The following is a 22,342-nucleotide window of genomic DNA, read 5'->3' as shown; positions in this document are numbered from 1 at the left end:
AATTCTTCTTCCTCCGTAGCAAATAACGCTTCAGCATCCCAACCATCTTCACTATTCTCCTTCGAACAAGAAGTAGCAGTATTACTTTCAACAGGCTTTTTCTTGGTCCAACAGTCTTTTGCCATGTGGCCCATCTTCCCACAATTGTAACACTTGCCATCGAACTTTCTACTATTACCGCGATTCTTGGAAGCTCCCCTGAATGAGGGCCTCCCTTTCCTTGGTAATTTTTCACCTTGTCACCATCCTTTTTAGATCCATTGCCAGTATACCGCTGAAAGTGCCTCTGCTTTTGCTGGTGTAGAGCGCTTCCTCTTCACCCTTCAACGAGACTCCTCCCATTTGCTTGGCCATGGCTTCTTGACCTGCAAGCAAATTTTCGAACTCAACAAGCGATGGTTGTGTCGGCCATCCCTGTACAGCGGCAACAAACCCTCGATATTCGGGTCTCAAACCATGGACAATTATTCTTTTTATCCTGGCTTCCCCAATATCAGCTGTCGGATCTAATTCTGAAATTTCACGGCATATCGACTTCACCTTGTGAAAGTATTGGGCAACCGCCATGTCGCGTTGCGCCATTGATAGAAGTTCATTCTCGAGAAGTTGCAATTTTGTATCGTTCCTCTTCGAAAAGAGTGTAACAAAAGTGTCCCATGCTTCCTTTGGTGTTTTAGCATCCCGGATGTGCTCCAACATTTCTTCTTCAATTGTGGTCTTTAAAGCAAACATTGCTTTGCCTGCTTTAATTTTCCACTTTCGCAAGATTCCATTGGCATCTTCTGTCGCCGGTTGTGTAACTTCACCACCACCGACAACCTCCCAAAGGTCTTGACCTTGTAAGTATGACTCCATACATGTTGCCCACGTGTTGTAGTTTTTGTTGTTGAGCTTCTTGATTCCTCCAACTACTTGAAGATCACCCATCTTAACGGCAAGGCTTTGACTACACCGAACAAGCTTGAGTAACAAACGTGCAAAGTACTAAATTACTCTAAACACAAAGAAGCTCCACAAGGTTTGTAATAACCTCGACAATAACTCAAGAAATATTTTCTAATGTGGAATATCAGTTAAAAACTGCAGCCACAGAGCATACTCAGAATTTCAAGAGATCTTAAAAAACGTGGCTCTGATACCAATTGTTGAATCAAAATAGAGTAAAAACTCTAATTGATCCAAAAAACTCTCTTTAGAATAATCTCACAAAATTGCAAAAGGGAAGAACTCTTAAGAAAGCTTTCAAATGCTTATAATTAAGCTTTGATTGTTGGATGATAAAACTCAAATACAAGTAGGGTATTTATAGGTTATAAGAAACAATCTAAACCACTCATTAAAATAAACACTAAATAATCTAAACCATTGAAATTAAAACATGAGAAAAATACTTAATTTTCACCTAACTAAATTGATGTAAGCAATGACATCAAAACTAAATTGATGTAAGCAATGACATCAAATTAATTTAAGTGTGAACATATAGGCTAATATTGAATTTTCAACACTTGTCCATGAAGAAAACGACATATAAGACGATAAGTTGTATATATATATATATATATTTCTGCTATTATCCGAACATGCAAGGTTCATTAGCTCATTAAGGGAATCTGGCAACCTTATTAGCTTCCCAGGCTCCATGCGATTGGATTCTTTCCTAATTAAAGGATGGCCTTTATAAACGCGCACCCTTGGATTGCCTGCTCCAAGATTTTACAACGATGATACTGAGTCGGTCCCCGTGATTTGGTGACTGGTCTCTCGCTTCTGAAGCATTTCATTCAATGTCGAGAGCAATTCTTATATATTTGCGTTCACGATATCTGCTCCATTCGTTACAAGCAGATTAACCATTTGGTTATGTTTTTCTTTCGCGGCAACCTGCAATGCTGTTAATCCGGAGCGATCCTTTGCATCCAAATCTAGTCCTTGTTTCAAAAGTTCTTGCATCACGGCCAGATATTTCCTTTTGGCAGCGAAACATAAGAGATCGCCTGTGGTGAATGGGTCGAAAATGGAGGCACAATGGTATAGGATCCTGATTATTGAATGGTGCTTCGAGGATAATGCATCCCATAGTGCAGTGTTGCCATTCATGTCTGGCACATATGATCAGTAATTAGATTAAATTCCGAGATAAATTTGATTTAAATAATGCATTATAATAATATCTTATCCTTACCTCGTAAATGCACATTGCAAGCATGCTTGAGGAGCACCAATACACATTCTGCATGCTTTTTTGATGCAGCTATGTGCTGAGGAATCAAACAAAGCGTGTTAATTATGATCCTAATCTATATTAATTGAACTCTGCATTCTTCTTAAAACTAAATCTTACCAATGGGGTTCTGCCTTTACAATCTCCTGTTGGGGTCCAATCTTGCCTTGAGAAACTCATCGAGCAAACTAATAGACACGTTTCTCGGATCACCGTCTTCTTCTCGACCCTCCATTTCCAATCCTTCAACTTTAACATCCTTAACCCTTTTGTTATGCTGCAACAGGTTGCATGTGCTAAACAAGCATGGGAGGGGCAAAAAATAAGGTATCGAAAACTAGCGAATGAACCGACCCGAAGGTAGTTTTTAAGGATAGTAACATTATCCTTATGTTTGGCCTCCATTGCTTGGATCAGATCGGCGGTTTTGAGCTTCAAGAGCTGACAAAACGTCTTCGTTCGGAGCGTACTGTGAGGCCTGCTACAAAGTGCACCGGTTTCTCCGAACATGCCCCCATAACGTGCCGTTCCAATAACAACTTCCTCTTTCTCCATCTCACACTCGATGATTTCCACTTCCCCCGACACGATGATGTAGACTTACCAGGTGGTACGAATTCGGCGTTTATATTCGCGACCTAATGAATTTCGAAAAAAAAAAAAAACCGAAGTTGAACTTTTCTTGTGCTAGCTACATAAACAAATTCTCTCTACAAATTTTGACAGTAGGCTTACCAGGTGGAGCATAGTTTCCCTTGAAACACCATTGAAAAGGTATACATTCTCTACTATTAGTAAAAACAAATGCTCGCAAATGCTTGTATAAATGGGTTTTGGAAATTGTTCAACGAGTTGTTGCTGGTTCAAGCCGTCCGCTTGAAACCTCAAACACATGTAAGTCATTATCTGGTCTTTTAACCTCGAGGGAAACCGGTTTCTAGACACAAAATTCGAAGCCGATTCGATTCGATTCCATCGGCATTTAGTCGGATTAACTAATGACATTATAAAAGTGGAGAGAAGTACTTACGAATTCCATTGTACGTCGAGTTCCTTCGACGACTAAATTCGTCATGTTACCGATTACATAAGCGGGCAAGCCGAGGTTGAAGAGCATGTAGCAGATTATAAATACCATTTCCTCAGTGTTCACTGAATGGAGGTCACCATAACCAACTGTGCTCATAGTGGTGATGGACCGATATAAAGCGCAGATATAATGGAACCAAACGCTTGTTTGCCTGAAATTCGGGTACAACGATCCAAGCCACGTCCTTTCCTGGTGCGGATTCCGGTCTGCAAAATTCATTGAACTTTATGTTTAGTATCATGTCTTGAAAATTTATCCGGTTTCGTCTCTTGGTTTTTAATATTTTTTATTTTTAATTCTTTTACAGTTATTTTAATTTTTTAAAATTTATTAAAACAATTCAAATTTCTCATAGTTTCTGAGCATTTTTTATTTAATATTTAAAATTTTATAGAACTAAAGGCCTATTTGAATAAATTTCTCAATTGGAGGGTCGTTAATTTTTTAAAAAAATTAGAGCACTTTAATTACTTGTTAACGTGACATATATGATAAAGTAATTACATCATCTAAATCATCTACGTGGATTTTCACATTAATTGATATCGTCGTTAGTTAATTGCCACATAAATAGATTTAATAGTCAATGTAGATTAAAAAAATATTTGATTAGATTTTATTGTTGGAGGGTTCAATTAGGTGTAAAAAATCACAAGAGATGTTTTTCATTTTTTTCCTTCAAGTTTTGAGGACATATTTTATCAATAATATATATGTATTAAAATCAAATCATTATTTTAGTGATAGAAACTAACAATTATTAATTTGGACCTACTAAGAATATGGTAAAAGTGAAGGATCTAACTGTAAAACATTAAAATTCAAATTTTAGCATAATAAAGGGACTGCAGGTGCAAACCTAACTATTAGACCAAGCTTTCACTCACAGCGACATGCCTAGCAGATCGGATCCAGAAATAGCTGACTCAAATATCTTTATCCAGCCTAATAAAAGGACTACAGGTGCAAACATAATAAAAGGAATAATAGTAGAGTTTGTGAAATGGAAAGATGAGTAAAGAAAGCAAACCTCTTGGCAATCTTTTTGTGGTCACAGACAAGCAGGTGAGTAGTTGAATCAATGTATGCAGCAAAAAACGTCAGGACGATATCGACGGCGAAGAATGAATCCACGACGTTGTCGCAAACGTAGAGAGTCGTAGGTGGCGTCGATGCGAAAGACGCTAATTCGAAAGAGTAAACCCATGCTGAATAAAACACCAACACCACCATAAATGTTTCCCAACACCTGCATTCAGTTATTCTAAAATTGAAACTATACGTGTCTAAGGTTTGGATTAATTCGAATTCGCGCTTATGTATACGTACCTGTATCTTGTATCCATGGGGGGAGATGATCCATCCCTTGGAATTTGTTTGGTCGTTGTGGTTATAGCTTGAAGCACCCAATGGAGGGAGTATGTGTTGGGGATATCAGGTTATTTCTCACACGAGCGTAGTTTCAAAAATGATTTGAAAAGTCAAGATCAAAACCACCAAAGGTTGCACAGCGGACAAACCCGTCAAACTATTGAATATTGAAACACAATGGAAAAATCGAATAAAGAGCAATAAAGGAAAGAACACACCAAATTTACGAGGTTTGACGAAAATATCGTCTACTCCACGGGCACCACACCGGATGATAACTTCACTATCAACATATTTTACAATAAATGAAATTCTTTAGAATTCCCAAAGTGAGAGAATGAAGAAAACTCATGGAAGAGAGAACTTGTTTTGGGATGATTTCTAATGGAAATACTTAGGCCTATTTATAGTTGAGTTTTAAGGACTGAACTTATAAATAACCTAATATTTTATGGACCAAAGATGAAATTCCCATGTGCACAAGTTGGCCACTTGCACAATTTGTCAACTTGCCAACCAAAGATGAATTATCCCATGTGCACAAGTTGGACACTTGCCAACTTGTCAACTTGCCAACCAAAGATGAATTATCCCATGTGCACAAGTTGGCCACTTGCCAACTTGTCAACTTGCAAGTCTTCAACTTGTCAACTTGTCAACTTGCAAGCCTTCAACTTGCCAACTTGCAAGCCACACATAACAAATATCCACCTTGGCTTGAAATTACCAAGCCTACTCAACTTCTTCAACTCCTCAAATTTGATGAAGTTATTTTAATGTAATGCCTCTAATTGCGCTCACAAGTGCCACACACTCGAAGGTGCTCAAACTTTCAGGATGTTAATCAAGTTCAAACAATGATTGAACTTGATTACTGTTACCACCTTGGTCATCATATCTACAGGATTTTCTGCTGTCGTAATTTTCTGAAGTAGAATCATTCATTCTTCAAAGATCTCACACACAAAGTGATACCTCACATCGATATGCTTAGTCCTTGAATGATAGACTTGATTTTTCGCTAAGTGAATAGCGCTATGACTGTCACAATAAAGACTAATGTGACTTTGAACAACTCTCAAGTCTTTTATCAACCCGTTAAGTCAAATTGCTTCCTTCACAGCCTTTGAAACTGCCATGTATTCTGCCTCTGTAGTAGACAAAGCCACCGTAGATTGCAAAGTAGACTTCCAACTAACTGAGGCTTTAGCAAGAGTAAACAAATACCCAGTAGTTGATCGACGCTTATCTAAATCACCAGCATAGTTGGAATCAACATATCCAACCACATACTGACCAAGTGCTTCATCATGTTCAAAAACTAAACCAACATCCATGGTTTGTTGGAGATATTGTAGAATCCATTTCACAGCTTACCAATGTCATTTTCCAGGATCATGCATGTACCTGCTCACAACTCCAACTGCTTGTGAAATGTCAGGACGCGTACACATCATTGCATACATCAAGCTCCCAACTGCATTAGCATATGGAACTTTTTCTATATACTCTCATTCTTCATTAGTTTTAGGAGATAACTAAGAACTAAGTTTCAAATGAGAAGCCAATGGGATACTTACATGTTTGGTATTTTCATTCATGCCAAAACATTGTAATACATTTCTTAGATACTGCTTCTGTGTTAAACAAAGTTTTTCTCTTTGTTTATCTCTGCTTATCTCCATACCAAGAATTTTCTTGGCCTCACCTAAATCTTTCATCTAAAACTCTTGATTCAACTGAGCCTTTAATTTGTCTATCTCCTTTTGACTCTTCGAAGCGATCAATATATCGTCAACGTACAAGAGAATATAAATGAAAGATCCATCTTTGAGCTTTTGGAAATACACACAATGGTCATATTTGCTTCTAGTGTACTTTTGTCTCCTCATAAAGCTATCAAATCGCTTATACCACTGCCTCGGAGATTGCTTCAATCCATATAGCAATTTGTTCAGCTTACAAACCCATTTCCCACAACTACCATCTTTGTATCCTTCTGGCTGAGTCATATAAATCTCCTCTTCTAAATCACCGTGCAAGAAAGTTATTTTTATATCAAGTTGAGCTAGCTCTAAATTCAACTGTGCTACCAAGGTCAACAATATTCTAATGGATGAATGTTTCACAACAGGGGAAAATACTTCATTGTAGTCGATTCCCTCCTTTTGAGCGTAGCCTTTAGCTATCAACATTGCCTTGTAGCGAACATCTTTCTTTCTATGAGATCTATCTTTCTTTGCAAATACCCACTTGCATCCAATTGCTCTTTTACCTTTCGGTAATTTTGCCAGTTTCCAAGTGTTGATCTTTCGAAGAGATTGCATTTCTTCATCCATGACATTTTTCCACTTATCACTTTCCAAGCTTTGTTTTACTTCTTGGTAAGTGATATGGATATCATCATCAACAACTAGAAGAGCATAGGCCACCATATCATCAAATCGAGCAGGTCTACGAATTTCTCTCCTTAACCTAGTAACTGTAAGTGGTTCTGGTGTCTCCAATGGTTCTTGGGTTTGAACCTCTTCATATTCTGATTCTTTCACATGATAATAAGTAGTGGATCCAAGCTTGGATTCATTCACATGATAATAAGTAGTGGATCCAAATACATATAAGAAATCATAATCAGTAGCAGGTTTTCCAGACTATACCTTCGATGGTGTTTTTCCTCCTATCGCTGATGACGACAGACGATTAATGAGATGACCAGCATATGTCACGGCCTCAGCCCAAAATGCCTTACCTAACCCAACATTAGACAACATACACCAAACTTTCTCCAATAGTGTTCGATTCATACGCTCTGCCACCCTATTCTGTTGTGGTGTATTTCTAACAGTGAAGTGTTGAACAATAACATACTCATGGCAAACGTCAAAGAATGGATCACTTTTATATTCCCCTTCATTGCCCGTCCTAAGACATTTAATCTTTCTACCAGTCTGGTTCTCGATCATATTTTTTCATTTAAGGAAAATTCGAAGCACTTCATCTTTAGACTTACTCTTCTGGAAAAGTCATCTACAAAAGTTACAAAATAATTGTTTCCTCCCAAAGACGGTGTCTTTGAAGGACCCATACATCTGAGTGAATATAATCCAAAATACCTTTTATATTATGTATAGAGGTGCCAAACTTCACTCTCTTCTGCTTTCCCAGAACACAATGCTCATAAAAGTTCAATTTGAAAGCCTTTGCACCTTTCAACAATCCTTTCTTTGTCAAAATTTGCAAGGATTTCTCTCCAGCATGTCCTAACCGCATATTCCACAACTGGGTTGTGTCCAAATCATCGCCTCCGGAAGCTGCTACAACTACTCCAATAATTGTACTACCGTGGTAGTAATACAAATTATTTTTCCTGATGCCCTTCATGATCACAAGTACGCCAGATATTACTTTTAAAACTCCATCTCTCATAGTGACTACTGAGCCTTTGGATTCCAAGGCTCCCAACGAGATGAGATTTTTCTTCAAACTGGCCACAAATCAGACATCATTCAGAACTCTGGTTGATCCATCTTGATTCTCCAATCGAATTGAACCTATCCCAACAGTTTTACAAGCATTATCATTACCCATATAAACAACTCATGCATTTAGTTCTACTAAATCGGAGAACCACTCTTGATTAGGGGACATATGATAGGTGCAACCCGAATCTAATATCCACTCATCTGAATGGAATATTGTTGATGAAGCAACTAATGTTATGTCAGATTCATTGGCATCATGCTCTGCAACATATGCATCTGGAGTAGTTTTTCCTTTCTTCTTCAGCTTCGGACAATCTTTCTTCCAATGGCCTTTCTCATGAAAAAAGACACATTCATCTTTTCCCAGTCTAGACTTCTACTTTGATCTCCCTTTCCTCTTTGGCTTTTGAATTTTCGAGCGACCTCTTGCCACCATGGTCTCAGCTCCTTCGTACTTGCTCTCCTTCTTGGTTTTATTCCTGAGCTCATAACTATACAAAGCAGCAGTTACATCTTTAAGGGTAATATTATCCTTACCATGAAGTAACGTTGTCTCAAGGTGCTCAAATTCATCTGGAAGAGATGAAAACAACATCAAAGCCAAATCTTCATCTTTGAAGGTTTCATCCATGCCCAATAAGTCTGCTACTAGATCATTGAACGCAGTGATGTGTTCATTCATACTGGTGCATAGTTGATAATAAAATCTGAACAATCTTTTCTTCATGTGGAGACGATTCTTAGAGCTTTTCTTTAGGAATTTTTCTTCCATTGTTTTCTACAACTTACTTGCGGAAGTCTCATTCTTGTAGCCATATTTCTGCTCCTTGGAAAGACAATATCAAATCGTGTTGTATGTCAAATGATTGAGTATTCCCCATTCTTTATCCTCCATATCTATGGGCTTTTCTTCCTCAATGACGATGTCTAGACCTTGTTGGAATAAAGTGTTTAACACCTCGCCTTGTCACATGCCAAAATGATCGGATCCATCGAACAACTCCACCGAGAAGTTTGCATTTGACATCACCCTCCTCACCGGTCTAGTAGAAGAGTTTGATGTCTCAATTGATTCGTATTTTGACATTTTAATTCTAACGAACTATATTTAATAGCACAAACTGTATCTTTTCAACAACGGGACCACCAGGATAACCTCAACCGAAGCTCGAATACCAATTATTGGGGAAACCGAGTTATTTATCAGACGAACGTAGTTTCAAAATTGATCTGAAAAATCAAGATCAAAACCACTAAAGGTTGCACAGCAAACAAACCCGTCAAACTATTGAATATTGAAACACAATGGAAAAATCGAATAAAGAACAATAAAGGAGAGAACACACCATTTTTACGAGTTTCGACGAAAATATCGTCTACTCCTCGGGCACCACACCAGATGATAACTTCACTATCAACAAATTTTACAACAAATAGAATTTTTTAGAATTTCCGAAGTGAGACAATGAAGAAAACAAATGGAATAGAGAATTTGTTTTAGGATGATTTCTAATGTAAATACTTAGGCTATTTATAGTTGAGTTTTAAGGACTAAACTTATAAATAACCTAATATTTTAGGGACCAAAGATGAAATTCCCAATTGTACAAGTTGGCCACTTGCACAACTTGTCAACTTGCCAACCAAAGATGAATTATCGCATGTGCACAAGTTGGCAAGTTACCAACTTGCAAGCCTTCAACTTTCTAACTTGCCAATTTGCAAGCTACACATAACAGTATGATCTACGACAAGTTACTCAAACTCAGAGATGACCCTTCATCTATCAGTTTGTTATCCTCCTTCTACCGCTGAACTCTATGACCCTCAGCCTCGATATGCTCGAGATCGATTTCAATGATTCTGTAGAAGCCTTCGTCTCAATTTTCTGAAGGCAAGGTTGACTAGTTTTAGCAAGGTGATGACAAGGTAGTACTATCGATAGAAGAGAGTTGATATTGTCATTGTGGCATTGGCAATGGGAGTGAGTCGTTAGGGACTTTTAAATAAAATAAGAGCTAATTCAACTAAAGATTCTCAATCTAGTCTTTAAATTTTAATATATTCTGATTAATTTAGATATTACGATGAATATATTTAAAATATTGGAATAAATAGTTTGAATTCAGTTATACTATCATACCACTGCTGCTACTACAGAATCTTGATTAATTTAGATATCATACCACTGCTGCTGGCAGGTATAATTAGCATCTTGTACCGGAGGCAAGCATGCTACTTAATAGTCCTCTTTTAAATGAAAAAAAAAGTTTTCTGTCACAGTCCATTCCTGTAGGTCTTGGTTATGGAAATTGATTTAGGAGTTGAGGATGCGATTCTCTTTTTTTTTGTAGATGAACTTCTTGCCTTGGTCCTGTAGAATAAACGAGCTTCCAATCTGGAAATGAATCCCCTCACCTCTCTTTCCTTTTTCCCGTTGGACTGGTTTTAATAGAGACTAAGGAGTGTCATAACCATTTTTAGGGTAAAACAATTATATATTATTTTATAAAACGATTAGGACTTTAATTTGAAAATTAAGTGATTTCAAATTGATTTGAATAAAATTGGATAGGAGTCGCCATTGACCTTTGGGTTAGGTAGGTCGAATACCTAAAATCGTCTTTTAAAAACAATTTGAAGAAAAATTGTTTGTTATACAAAATGATGGTCCGCGTTTATAAAGATTCGATTAAAAACGGGTTCGGGAGTCAGTTACGTGTGGGGAAGGGTGAGCACCCCCACAGCACCCAAAATTGGTATTGTGTCGCTTACACGTTGTCATACATGGTGGAAATTACAAATCGAATATAAAGTTAAAAGATGATACATTTATTAAACATTGTTTAATTTGCTTTGAAATAATTAATAACATAAAATTCTTTAACTTGAAAGGAAATATCGAAATTAGCAATGGAAAGCTAACTATCAATAAAAGAATATTCCCTCATTAATAAATATACGAATCGAATATAAATGAAAATAAAAAATTTGCATCGCATACAATGAAATAAATTGTGAATTAAAACAACACACATTGTATCAGTAAAATAAATTAATTAATTAGTAGAATAAAATTGATTTATTTCAAGTTTGTATTTGTTCGAATTTCGTACCGGATTACACCACTTCGATCAAATGGTGTTTTCCACACCCATTCTACAAATAACGTTCTTGAAAAAACATTCGAGTGAATAGATATTAGATAATAAATATTTAAAATAAATATTGAAATAAATAGCTAAATATATAAATTAATAGTGAAATAAAACAACACAAATAAAATACATAAATAAAGCGAGCATATGCACACACTCTACAGATAAATATAAAGTATACAAAATACACTTAATATATTATAAAGTAACATGTAAGACATAATAAAAAATATAAGGTAACAAATAAAAAGATTCATCGTGTACATGTATATGGCAAATATAGCATTAATATATTGAGGTATGAAACAAATCTAATATATAATTGCGTTAATTACTGCCAATATGAAAAACAAATGTCAAAGGCAGTAAATGTTAAACGTTGAATAAAAGGAAATATATATAAAAACGTTACATGCTCCAATCAAAAAGCCAAAAAAAAATAAAAGGATATAGTTGACTACACCGAGTAATAATAAATGGACATAAAAGGCATTGAAAATACAAACAAGCCGACATAAAAGGGATAAACAGACAATAAATGGACATGCATTTGGACCAAATTAAAATAAAAGAAAAAAAAGGGTAAAAAATCAAATAAAAAAACATCAGAGTTATCGAAGAGACTAAATTGATATCATTAAAAATTAGAAGCACTGCAAGAAAAATTAGCCCAGTAAATAAAATGAAACTTACATAAATTACAGGTCAGATTCGAATATCAGCAAAAATACACAATACACAAAATAGGTGACTAAAATGAAATATAAAATAAACAAACAAACTGAAAATGAAAGTTTAAAATTTCATTACATGACTAAAATACAAGTATTACAAATCAGGGACACCCCATACCAATAAACCCATGCGCTAAAATATCATCCTAATCCCTCATAAAACGACGTCGTTTCAGTTAATATATATATATGCAAAACATAGGCCAAAACAAGGTCATCTTCCTCATTTCCTTCATTCCAGCAAAACAGAGAAGGAGAGAGTTGAGAACTCTCTCCACCCACCCTCGGAGAAGAAATCAAACCACCACCGTCGGTGGCACCCAAGGCGGCGCTCACGGCTGTCGGAGGTGGCCGGAGAAAAAAAAACCCATAATGCTCCTCTCCCTCTACCCGAAACCCATCATATTTTAGCCTAAATACCACCCCTAAACCTCAGATCTAAAGAGACTTTACCTTCGAAACACCCCAGAAACTGACGACCTTTTAGACTCTTCGGTGAATCCGGCGATGGTAAGCCCTCTTCTCTCTTCTTTTTCTTTCTTTTCTGTGTTCTCTCTTGGTGTTTTGTTCGAATCAGATTGAGGGTTTAGTTGGGTTCCCTCTGTTTTTTATTTTAATATCTCTGTTTCTCTGGTTATCTCCTTTTTTTAAACCCCAATGAGCTCCTTGATTTATGTTTATTGCTTTTGTGAGACGATGATGATGCCTAGCATAGGGGAAATAATTTCTGATTTGGTTTGATTTGCCTTGGAAAGATATATTGAAATGTTTATATTTTTTCTTCTGATTTTCCTGGGGATTTGACATAACTGACACCAATTTTCTTTAATATTCCCTTTCTGACACCGTTTGACCAATATTTCCCGAAGTAGCACCCTTTCAGCTGAGTTGGCAAAGGCGCGTCCCTGGGGACGCGCTTTACCCGTGTTTTCGCTGAGTTGGATGCCACGTGTGGAAGGCGCATCCCCGGGGACACGCCTTTCGCCAGCTCGACTGCCACGTATTTTGTTTAATAATAAATATTTTATTTTTATTATTATAAATTAATAATATATTATGTAAAATGTTTCGATTATAATGTAAGAATTATCAAATGTATTTTGTTAATGTGTGTTAAAGGTGGAGTGAATTATCTACATTAATATGATATAACAATATATGAAAACCAGTTTTGACTTTATTGTAGTTATAGGAAAAATGTATGAAATTATAATATTACACATATGGTTATATTATTATTTTTGATTTTGATTATCGATATATTAATTTTATCAGTTAATTATTTAAATGTTATCAATCTAGTCATCTCATATCAATATTTAACGAAAATATTGATGCATAAGTTAATAAATTAGTATAATTACATATTTAATCTTCAAGACTTACATATTTTATAAAATTAGTCTTATTGAAAATTTAATTTAATAAATTTAATCCTCCAATCAGAACATGAAATGTGTCATCGTATACATAAATTTTTTAATAACTTTTAATTTGTTTAATTTAATATTTTTCTCTACTTAGAAGGTAGAATTATTATTATATTTAAAAAAAATTATAACTAATAATATTAATTATTTATATTAAATAAATATATTAAATATATTTATGTATTTAAAAGTTAAAAAAAATTATTTAGGTGTACATACATTGACAAATTATATAAAATCAATAACATTAAATTATTAGAAACAAAAACATTCATTTGAATACAATATTAATTACATAAGAGTTAACGGTTATATGATGATAACAGAGCTGGACATTTTTTTCTATTGTGCCCGATGTTTCTACAATGCCCACATCGTTTTTGTTCTGTTGACTTCTCCCGAATATCCATATCACAATGTATTCTAGTAGATTTTGGACGACCTTAGTCCCTCAATAGCAATGGATCTGGTACAATTGTAAGCCAAGTTTGAATCTCATTTGGGTCTCTTTCGTTTCCTATGGGCGGAAACTCAAATTCATATACCTTGAATACTTGTGAAAGTTGGTATACAGGATCAACATAATTTTTGTAGTCCAAATGCGAATGTGAGCAAGCAGCAATGACATGAGAGCATGGATATTTGAGTGCTTGAAAGAAACCACAATCGCACCACCTCTCTTGCAGATTAACTCTGAAAGAGTTAGCTTCAATCCCTTGCAGCGGACGTGGCATTTCGGTTACACGAAACAATTCACGGGTGCGAGAAAAATTTGTAACTAACATCCCATTTGATGCAGCCACTTTTTTCTGTAAATCAACTACTAGTCTTGGGTGGTAAATATGTCCGTTTTGCATCCAAGTAAGAGCTTGTCCACCGAGCTTTGCAAAGAGTTGACCCAAACGAAAATAAGTCGTTTTAACCAACGCCGTGACTGGTAAATGACACGCCCCCTTTAAGGTTGAATTTATTGCTTCAGCCAAGTTTGTTGTCATATGACCATAGCGATACCCCCCGTCATATCCATTTGTCCACATTTCTTTGCTGATATCCATAATGTACTCGCACCCCTTCTTATTTTTGCCAAACAGCTCTTGTAGCATCGACTCAAACCTTTGAGGTAAGAGTTCGTAACCTAAGCCATTAGGAATATGTAATAGTTAATATGAAGTATAAATAAGTAATAAGAAATTGATAGAAAAATTGGGAAAAAGTAACATACCCATCCGCACGACTAACTGACGTTCATCGTTCTTCTTGTATTTTCCGTAATAGTTTGCAGCAATATGACGGACACAATAACGATGTTGAACATGTGGAGGTCTATACATTTTACCCAAAGAGTCCATTGCTGCTTTTATCCCGGCTCCTCGGTCTGAAATAATGCATACTCGTTCCCTGGTGACAACATGTAAACGTAAATTTTTAAGGAAAAAAGCCCAAGACTCAGTGTCTTCTCCTTGAACGAGGGCAAACGCAACAGGAAGAATATTGTGGTTTCCATCTTGGACCACAGCCAATAATAAAACTTGCTTGTATTTCCCATACAAGAAAGTACCATCAATTTGGACAACTGGTTTACAGTACTTGACTGCATTAATACACTGAGGGTAAGTCCAAAAGACACGGTAAAATTGGCAGCGATCGCGAACCATTCGATCATTCACGTAATGATGTTGAGTTTCGAACTCAACAATTGTCCCGGGATTAAGTCTTTGCACAACATGAAACCAACTGGGCAGCTCGTTGTAAGAGGAATCCCATTCGCCATGAAGTTTGCAAATGGCATTCTGTTTTGCCAACCACGCTTTTTTATATGAGACAGTGTACCCATATTGTGACTGTATAGCAGAAATCAACACTGCAACAGCTATATGAGAGCTTTGCTTCACAATGGACATGATTGCTTGACAAATAATGTTGGAGTCCAAGTTGGGATGATCATGGTTTATATCTGTTGCACAACATGTATGAGGACCGTTGTATCTGGTTAGTTCCCATAAATTGTTCTTCCTCTTCCTCTTTGATACACGGACCATCCATTGACATCCGTTGTCACGTTGAACACAGTAGCATACATATTTCTCCGTGTTAGATCGATCAACTCGGGACTGAACTGAGTTACGAATATTGTAACTCTTTATTGCCATCATTGTTTCCTCCTTCGATGCGAACTTCATTCCAATATGTAAATTACCGTCATTGACTGATGATTGAAGTCCATAGTTGCCAACATCAGGAAGATCTGGAAATTCAGGCTTATACATTGCATCATAATCAGCCTCATACATATGTGCAGGAAGTTCGACTGGTGTTGTATTTATCGGAACGTCATCCTCGTCATCATCAGAATGTACGTTAAACTGTGGTGAGTCAGGTTCAACGAATAATCCCGTTTCAGCACCATCTGCACCTGGCTCCCGCAGAGGTTCTTCTGGTGGAGATGAGGGTTCCTCCGATAATCCAATGTTGAGGTCAAATAAGTTCCCGCTTGCATGTCCTCCCCTTGAACTTGAGGCCATTGTATCATATGGGATGTGAATAGACTGTCGTCTCGTTGACATTTTCATATGTAAGTCGAAAACATTGGCAGATGAATGTCTGCCCCTTGAAGTAGAAGAGATGTTGCCATATGGATTATTGGTGAAGCCACGTGGGTTGAGATCATAAGCAGTGGCAGATGAATGCCTTCCTATTGAACTTGATGGCATGGTATCTGGCGTTGGATCCGCCATTAATGATGTGAAATCATTACAAATCAGTTGTGTCGGGCTATCAACTTGATCAGTTTGATATGCAATGCCAAAGTGAGAGGAATATGAGAGACCACGAGTTACACGAACCTCAATAAAAGTGGCATACATTTCAATAAGAGATTGTGAACTCCCCATATGAGCATCAACCATCATAGAAACATCATCATCGTTTGAAAGCTGAAATGATGTATACGTGAGCGGAAAAAGTTCAGTAGGAAATCTGTACTGAAGTGAAGATAGTCTTCTCTGGCCTGCTACACGAATCTTTAACGAATTTTTTATGATTAACTCCTCAATTGTGATGTTTCTCTTCAAGGTTAAGGGGATATAATGATCTGACTCAAAAATAACCCCCTCTTCAGCTTCCTTAATTAGTTCATCATACAAAACAACAGCAGAAAGACGACTCATTTTCAGAGAATTTGAGAATTTAGAGTTTGGGAATTTGAGAATTTGAAAGCTTGTGAACTGAAGTTTGTTTTGAAAGTTTATAATATGTTGCTTATAATAGTGTCTATAATCGGAGTACTATTCACATGAAGGCGCGTTCCCGGGGGCGCGCCTTCCATTATTTCAGAGAATATGTTATCATTGCCCTATTATGTCACTCATGTCCCTCGGGGACACTAGATATATCAGTACCTATTATTTCACTATTCACATGAAGGGCGTTCCCGGGGGCGCCTTCCATTATTTTGTCATAGAATATGTTATCATTGCCCTATTATGTCACTCATGTCCCTCGGGGACACTAGATATATCAGTAAATCAGGTAAATTATAACCAAAATTTAACTTCTTTTGAAAGTTCAGCAAGTTAAGAATAACTTAAATTAAAACGTTATGTGAAGTTTGAATAAATTAGATAAAATGTTATGGATAAATTGAATAAATGTGAAGTGATAAGTTGATTGTGACATTGAAATTGTATGGAATGACCATTGAAATGTGACATTGAATAAATTACCAATTCACCCCCCTCTTGGCCGATTCCGTCGATCGATTAACTCAACATAAGTTGATTTTAATATATACGTTTTAATATATATGTTAATGATAAAATCATATGTATGGATAAATTTAATTTCAATTTAAGTATTGTGAACTATAATTGGAATATAACTTTTAATTTCGAATACAATTGGAATATTAAGTTGAAATTTAATGTTAAATTTCGAATACTATAATTTATATTTTAAATTTAAATTTCGAATAATATTATTTTTATTTTTATTTTAAATTTCGAATAATATAATTTGTATTTTAAAAACATTTATCAAACATTTAATGTTAAATGTGAATAAAAAATAACATTAAAAAATATGTATGTAACAACCATGAAACATTTAAATAACATAACCAAATTACATAAAATTCTGAAATATAATTATTTAAATAACATTAAATACAACTGGATCACCGATGTCGTCTTCTCGAATGAGTTCCACATGGCGGTGGTTGTCTATTTCGTGGAGGATTTCTTCGTGGAACTTGTTCTTCAGTCTCCTCATCTTCACTATCATCATCAACAGCATTTTCTTCATTTGGTGTAGATGACGCTGAAGGGGCTGAAGGGCCTGTATAAAATAACGACCCTGGAGGAGTGCTAGTAACAATCCCACCGCTCCCCGGGAACTGTGAAAACTGTGGAAACATTGGAATCGATGTATGTGATCCAGATGGAGATTGAGGTGTCTGCGGAGAAGCATTACCAGCCAAATAAGATGCATATGAACCATATGCTGGATCATTAAACATAGTCGTATATGCACCTCCATATGGTATAAAACCCTGCGGGCTAGGCATGTAACCTGGCGGGCTAGGAATATAACCCTGCGGGCTCGGAATGTAACCCTGCGGAGATGGCATATAAACTGGTGGGCTTGGCATATGAAGTGGAGGGCTGGGCATGTACCCCTGCGGCATCGACGAATAAGGATGTTGTGGTGGGACTGATGCAGAACCGGTAGCGTCTTCTCTCAGTCCACGCGTTGGGGGACGATGATATTGAGACGGTTGACGTCTTTCTCGGTGCCTAGGAATGTTAACCCCTCGTGCTTCCGTCGAAAGTAGAAACGGCTTCCCATTTTCATTAAACCAGTCCATATAGTTATTCGTAACCATATGACCAGTTTCAGCGTAATATTGTCGAGGGGCCAACAGTGTATATCGGTTCTCCCAAAGCGCAATCCAATCTCTGTGTCTCACCACCCAGTTAACATCTTTCTTTCCTCGTCTATCTATGTTATGCACGTCATCTAAATTCCTAGGAGCTCCAGGAATATATTGCGTACAACCATACTGACGGAGCACGCGATCAACTAGATGCCACTCAATAATAGCATAACATATAAGAGGTATAACATATATCCATACCTCTAATGACCCACTAAGGTGGGGTGGGATACAAGCTTTCACTTCATCGCTCGCATAAGGTATCCACTGAAACTGAAATATAAATATACAATTCAAATAAATAAAATATTCTAATTATATCTAACATTTTAAATTAAAATATTAATAATTAAACAAATTTAAAAACATACCTCAGACCCAGCTTTCGTATCAATAAGTAAACGAATTTCCTCTAACCCAGTAGGTATACTTTTATGGTCATTTCTTTTCATCGACCACCTATGAAATATAATATAAACTAAATATCACCCTATTTAATTGAAAATATTTAAATCAAAATTTAGTTCGAAAATTACCTCAACAATAAGGGGAATACGTATGGTTCATTCACGATCGGGCATAAGAAAGGCATGCGGAACCACGCCCATGATTGTAGAAGCAAAAGACATCCACCGATAGCAATTTTCTTATAATTCGTCGCCCGACACATTTCTCTAAAGAGAAATGCCAAAACTGCAGCGCCCCAACTATATCTTCCAGCTTCATCAAAATCGATCAGATGTCGCAACCACATACAATGCACCTGGTTGCGAGATTTGTCGGGCATCAATATTCCTCCAATTATTCGTAGAATATATGCCCGAGCACATGCCTTTGCTTGATCCTCTGAAGCATTTTCATTTAAAACCTCAAAATTAGCTTTCAACCAAGATAAAACTATTCTACCTCCATTAAACTCTGGCGGAGCAGCTCCAAGATAATCAATGCACATTGATTGCCAATCACCATCCGCCATACCACACATCATATTTCCGTCGACGGGAAGCCCCAGATGCATAGAGACATCCTCCAATGTAATTGTCGCATCTCCACATGGAAGGTGAAAAGTGTGTGTCTCGGCCTCCACCTCTCAATCAGTGCAGAAATTAGGACATGTTCGAGTTTGCAACCGCCTATAATTGTTGCAATATACCCGAACCCGGCAGAAGCCAAATATGGCAAAATACGTTCCGGTGTCGGTATACGTGGATTTTTAATAAAAGTCTCTAAAATACGATCAGTATCCTAAATAATATACATTATAAAAAATAAAAATTAATATAAATTCATAATAACTTTAAAATAAAAATAAATTTAAATATTAACATTAATTATAAAAAATATTACCATATCGCTAAAATGTCTGGAGATATGATCAATATCCAATCGCAACAGCATTTCGTTTTCCATTATAACTGTAGACAAAACAATATAATTAGCAAAAAAAAATTAATAATTCTAAATAAATAATAATTATATAAATATTATTTTAATAAAAAAAATAATATTTACATAAATATATTAATATAAAAATAATAACTATTTAAAAAATACTAACATAAAAATAAATGTCTTACCACTAATAACAAATTTAAAACTCAAATAGTTGGAGAATTTGAGTTATATAAGAGAGGAGAATATGATTTTGGTGTGAAGAATGAGGGAGGGTTGAGGGGGTTTATATAGGGGAGGAGGAGGGGTAGTTAGGAAAAACGGATGGGGGCATTTATGGCATTTAATGGAAGGCGCGTCCCCGGGGATGCGCTTTCCACACGTGGCAGTCGAGTCAGTGAAGGCGCATCGATGCGCCTTCCACACGTGACATCCAACTCAGCGAAAACACGGGTAAAGCGCGTCCCCGGGGACGCGCCTTTGCCAACTCAGCAGAAAGGGTGCTACTTCGAGAAATATTGGTCAAACGGTGTCAGAAAGGGAATATTAAAGAAAATTGGTGTCAGTTATGTCAAATAGCCGATTTTCCTACCATTTCCACTGTTGAGTGTCACTGTTTGATAGATGGATGCAGGCGAGGTGTCGGCAGCAACATCATAGAGCGGCGGCGACAGTAGCAGCTAGGGTTAGGATTATAAAACCCTATTCATCTCGGGTTGGATCCTGGATTCGGGTCGTGTTCCAACTGGGTTCTGTTGGGTTGATGGTTGGGGCTGCTGGGTTTCTCTTTGTAATTGGGTCAGACCTTTGTTGGGCTTCAGGTTAAGCCTAGGTTGGGCCTCGTAATTTAGTGGCCTGCAAAATTTTGTACATTTGTATTAAAATAATAATAAAAATAATAGTAATAATAATAAAACAATAAAGTTAAATAAAAAAAACCTGGACAAAAAGGGTGTCTATAAGGAGGATGTTAAATGTTAAACTAGGGGTGATGATAGGTTGGGATTGGAATCAATGATGTCTTAGGAACTGTGAATTTTTTTTGTCTGCTGGTCCGTTTAAGTTGGGATGTCTGAAGTTTTTGCAGCGTATTCTCTTATGCTGGTTCTTTCAATATGTCTTACTACAGCTTTTCTGCTGCAGGTTTTTTGATGACCTCCGACCTTATGGCATTGTCCAGTTTGTTCCTTGCATTGCCATCCCCCTCATGGCTATCTTGTTGCTGCCAATGTACACACATTCTGCATATTGGCTTTGGAAGCAGGTTTATTCTTGTCTTCCATGGCCTTCAGGATTCCGAATACATTATATGAATACACATCTCTTAGCATAAATCTACAATCGCAGGATTCTATCTTTTAGCTAAGATAGAAGAAGCAATGGATAAAGTAATAAACAAATGGACCCATCATGTTGTAAGTGGGCACATCCGTAAGCACTTGTGCGCTGCCATGGTTCCTGTGTTTTTGACACTTATGCTGGCGAAGAGGACGATTGAAACAAACAGGTAACCTTCTTCGTTTGTAGTAAAACGACGATTCTTAATCACTGCATTAAAGCCTTCATTGTCAACATCTCTTTGACCAAATCGTAATTTCGTATTCATTTTAAAATCTAGAATGGTATTTCAGATGCTTGCCATCAGATGTAATGTTTGGTAGATTTCTACCGAACTTCCAACTCGCACCAATTCTAATATTTTCTTGTCTAATATCGACAACGAATAAGCCTTCCTTTGTAGTAAGAAAACCGAAACAGTCGGTTAAGTAATTCATTCTTGCTGGTAACTCTTTGCATCTTTCTATCATATGACACTTTAGTTCTGGAATTTAATGAATTATTGTAAGAGAGTAGATGACGGGGTGCATGTAATCTAGCAGCAAGGGCAATGATGGTGTTAAATAAGTTGCGGTCATTGGGCTAAATGTGTGGATGTTAATAATGTCGGAGTAGCCAACGGTAACAGTGACATGTTGGTTGCAGCAGTGTTAGCAACGTATCGTGTTTAGAGGTTAATTTAGCGGGAATGCTTTTCGGTGATTAGCTTCTCTTAGTTTCCCCAAGCAGCTCGATCGAACTGCTAATTTAGTTTTTTCGAGAATCTGTTGTGATTGATAAGTCTGAAATGCATTACTCATGAGGGTCCTTACGTATGCAGGATAAGCCTAGTGAGGACATGGAAGGTTTCATGGACAGAGGTGAATGAGAATGGTTGCAATATGGAAAGTAGGGAGTATGCCTACACCAGTGTTCAGTCTGAGGATTCACATTCACGTTGAGCTGCAATTCTATTTTGTTTCTAACTACATTCATATTCTCATGTAACAAGAACAATATCCTGCTACAAACACTGCCATGTTTGTAAATACTTAATAGCCAAAAACAGATATATATTTTCTTAAGCGTTGATGGATTTCTTACACCTTTAACCCTTTTGTTTCTTCCATTTAGAGATTCAGTTCTGCGATTGAGACTTCAAAAAAAGGGCGTGTTTAAATAATGAAAACTATGTGTTTTATATTATAGAAAGC

The 22,342-nt window shown here is 36.6% G+C and overlaps 1 protein-coding gene and 1 pseudogene across 1 annotated transcript; one reads left to right on the top strand and one right to left on the bottom strand.

The window, feature by feature from the left end:
* The window catches only part of LOC120201084, a 13,848-nt pseudogene extending 3,876 nt beyond the window's left edge, over positions 1-9,972 (bottom strand).
* A 116-nt stretch (positions 9,973-10,088) lies between these two features.
* On the top strand, positions 10,089-22,090 carry LOC120201083. Its single transcript, XM_039201764.1, has 5 exons — positions 10,089-10,096; positions 10,328-10,393; positions 20,955-21,075; positions 21,140-21,318; positions 21,970-22,090. The coding sequence occupies exons 1-5, from the start codon at positions 10,089-10,091 to the stop codon at positions 22,088-22,090; spliced, it is 495 nt and encodes a 164-aa protein (XP_039057695.1).
* The last annotated feature ends 252 nt before the right edge of the window (positions 22,091-22,342 follow it).

The sequence above is a fragment of the Hibiscus syriacus genome, unplaced genomic scaffold (assembly GCF_006381635.1).
Source record: "Hibiscus syriacus cultivar Baekdansim isolate YM2019G1 unplaced genomic scaffold, ASM638163v2 tig00006888_pilon, whole genome shotgun sequence".
Classification (NCBI taxonomy): domain Eukaryota; kingdom Viridiplantae; phylum Streptophyta; class Magnoliopsida; order Malvales; family Malvaceae; genus Hibiscus; species Hibiscus syriacus.
Note: the sequence above shows the minus strand (reverse complement) of the source record. Positions and strands in the feature narration are given on the sequence as shown.

Bases quoted from the DNA above. Each gene is read 5' to 3' on its own strand.
- LOC120201083 (XM_039201764.1), top strand. The intron at 10,394-20,954 runs GCAAGCATGCTA...TTTCTGCTGCAG, and splicing joins ATTAGCATCTTGTACCGGAG to GTTTTTTGATGACCTCCGAC. The intron at 21,319-21,969 runs GTAACCTTCTTC...TTACGTATGCAG, and splicing joins AGGACGATTGAAACAAACAG to GATAAGCCTAGTGAGGACAT.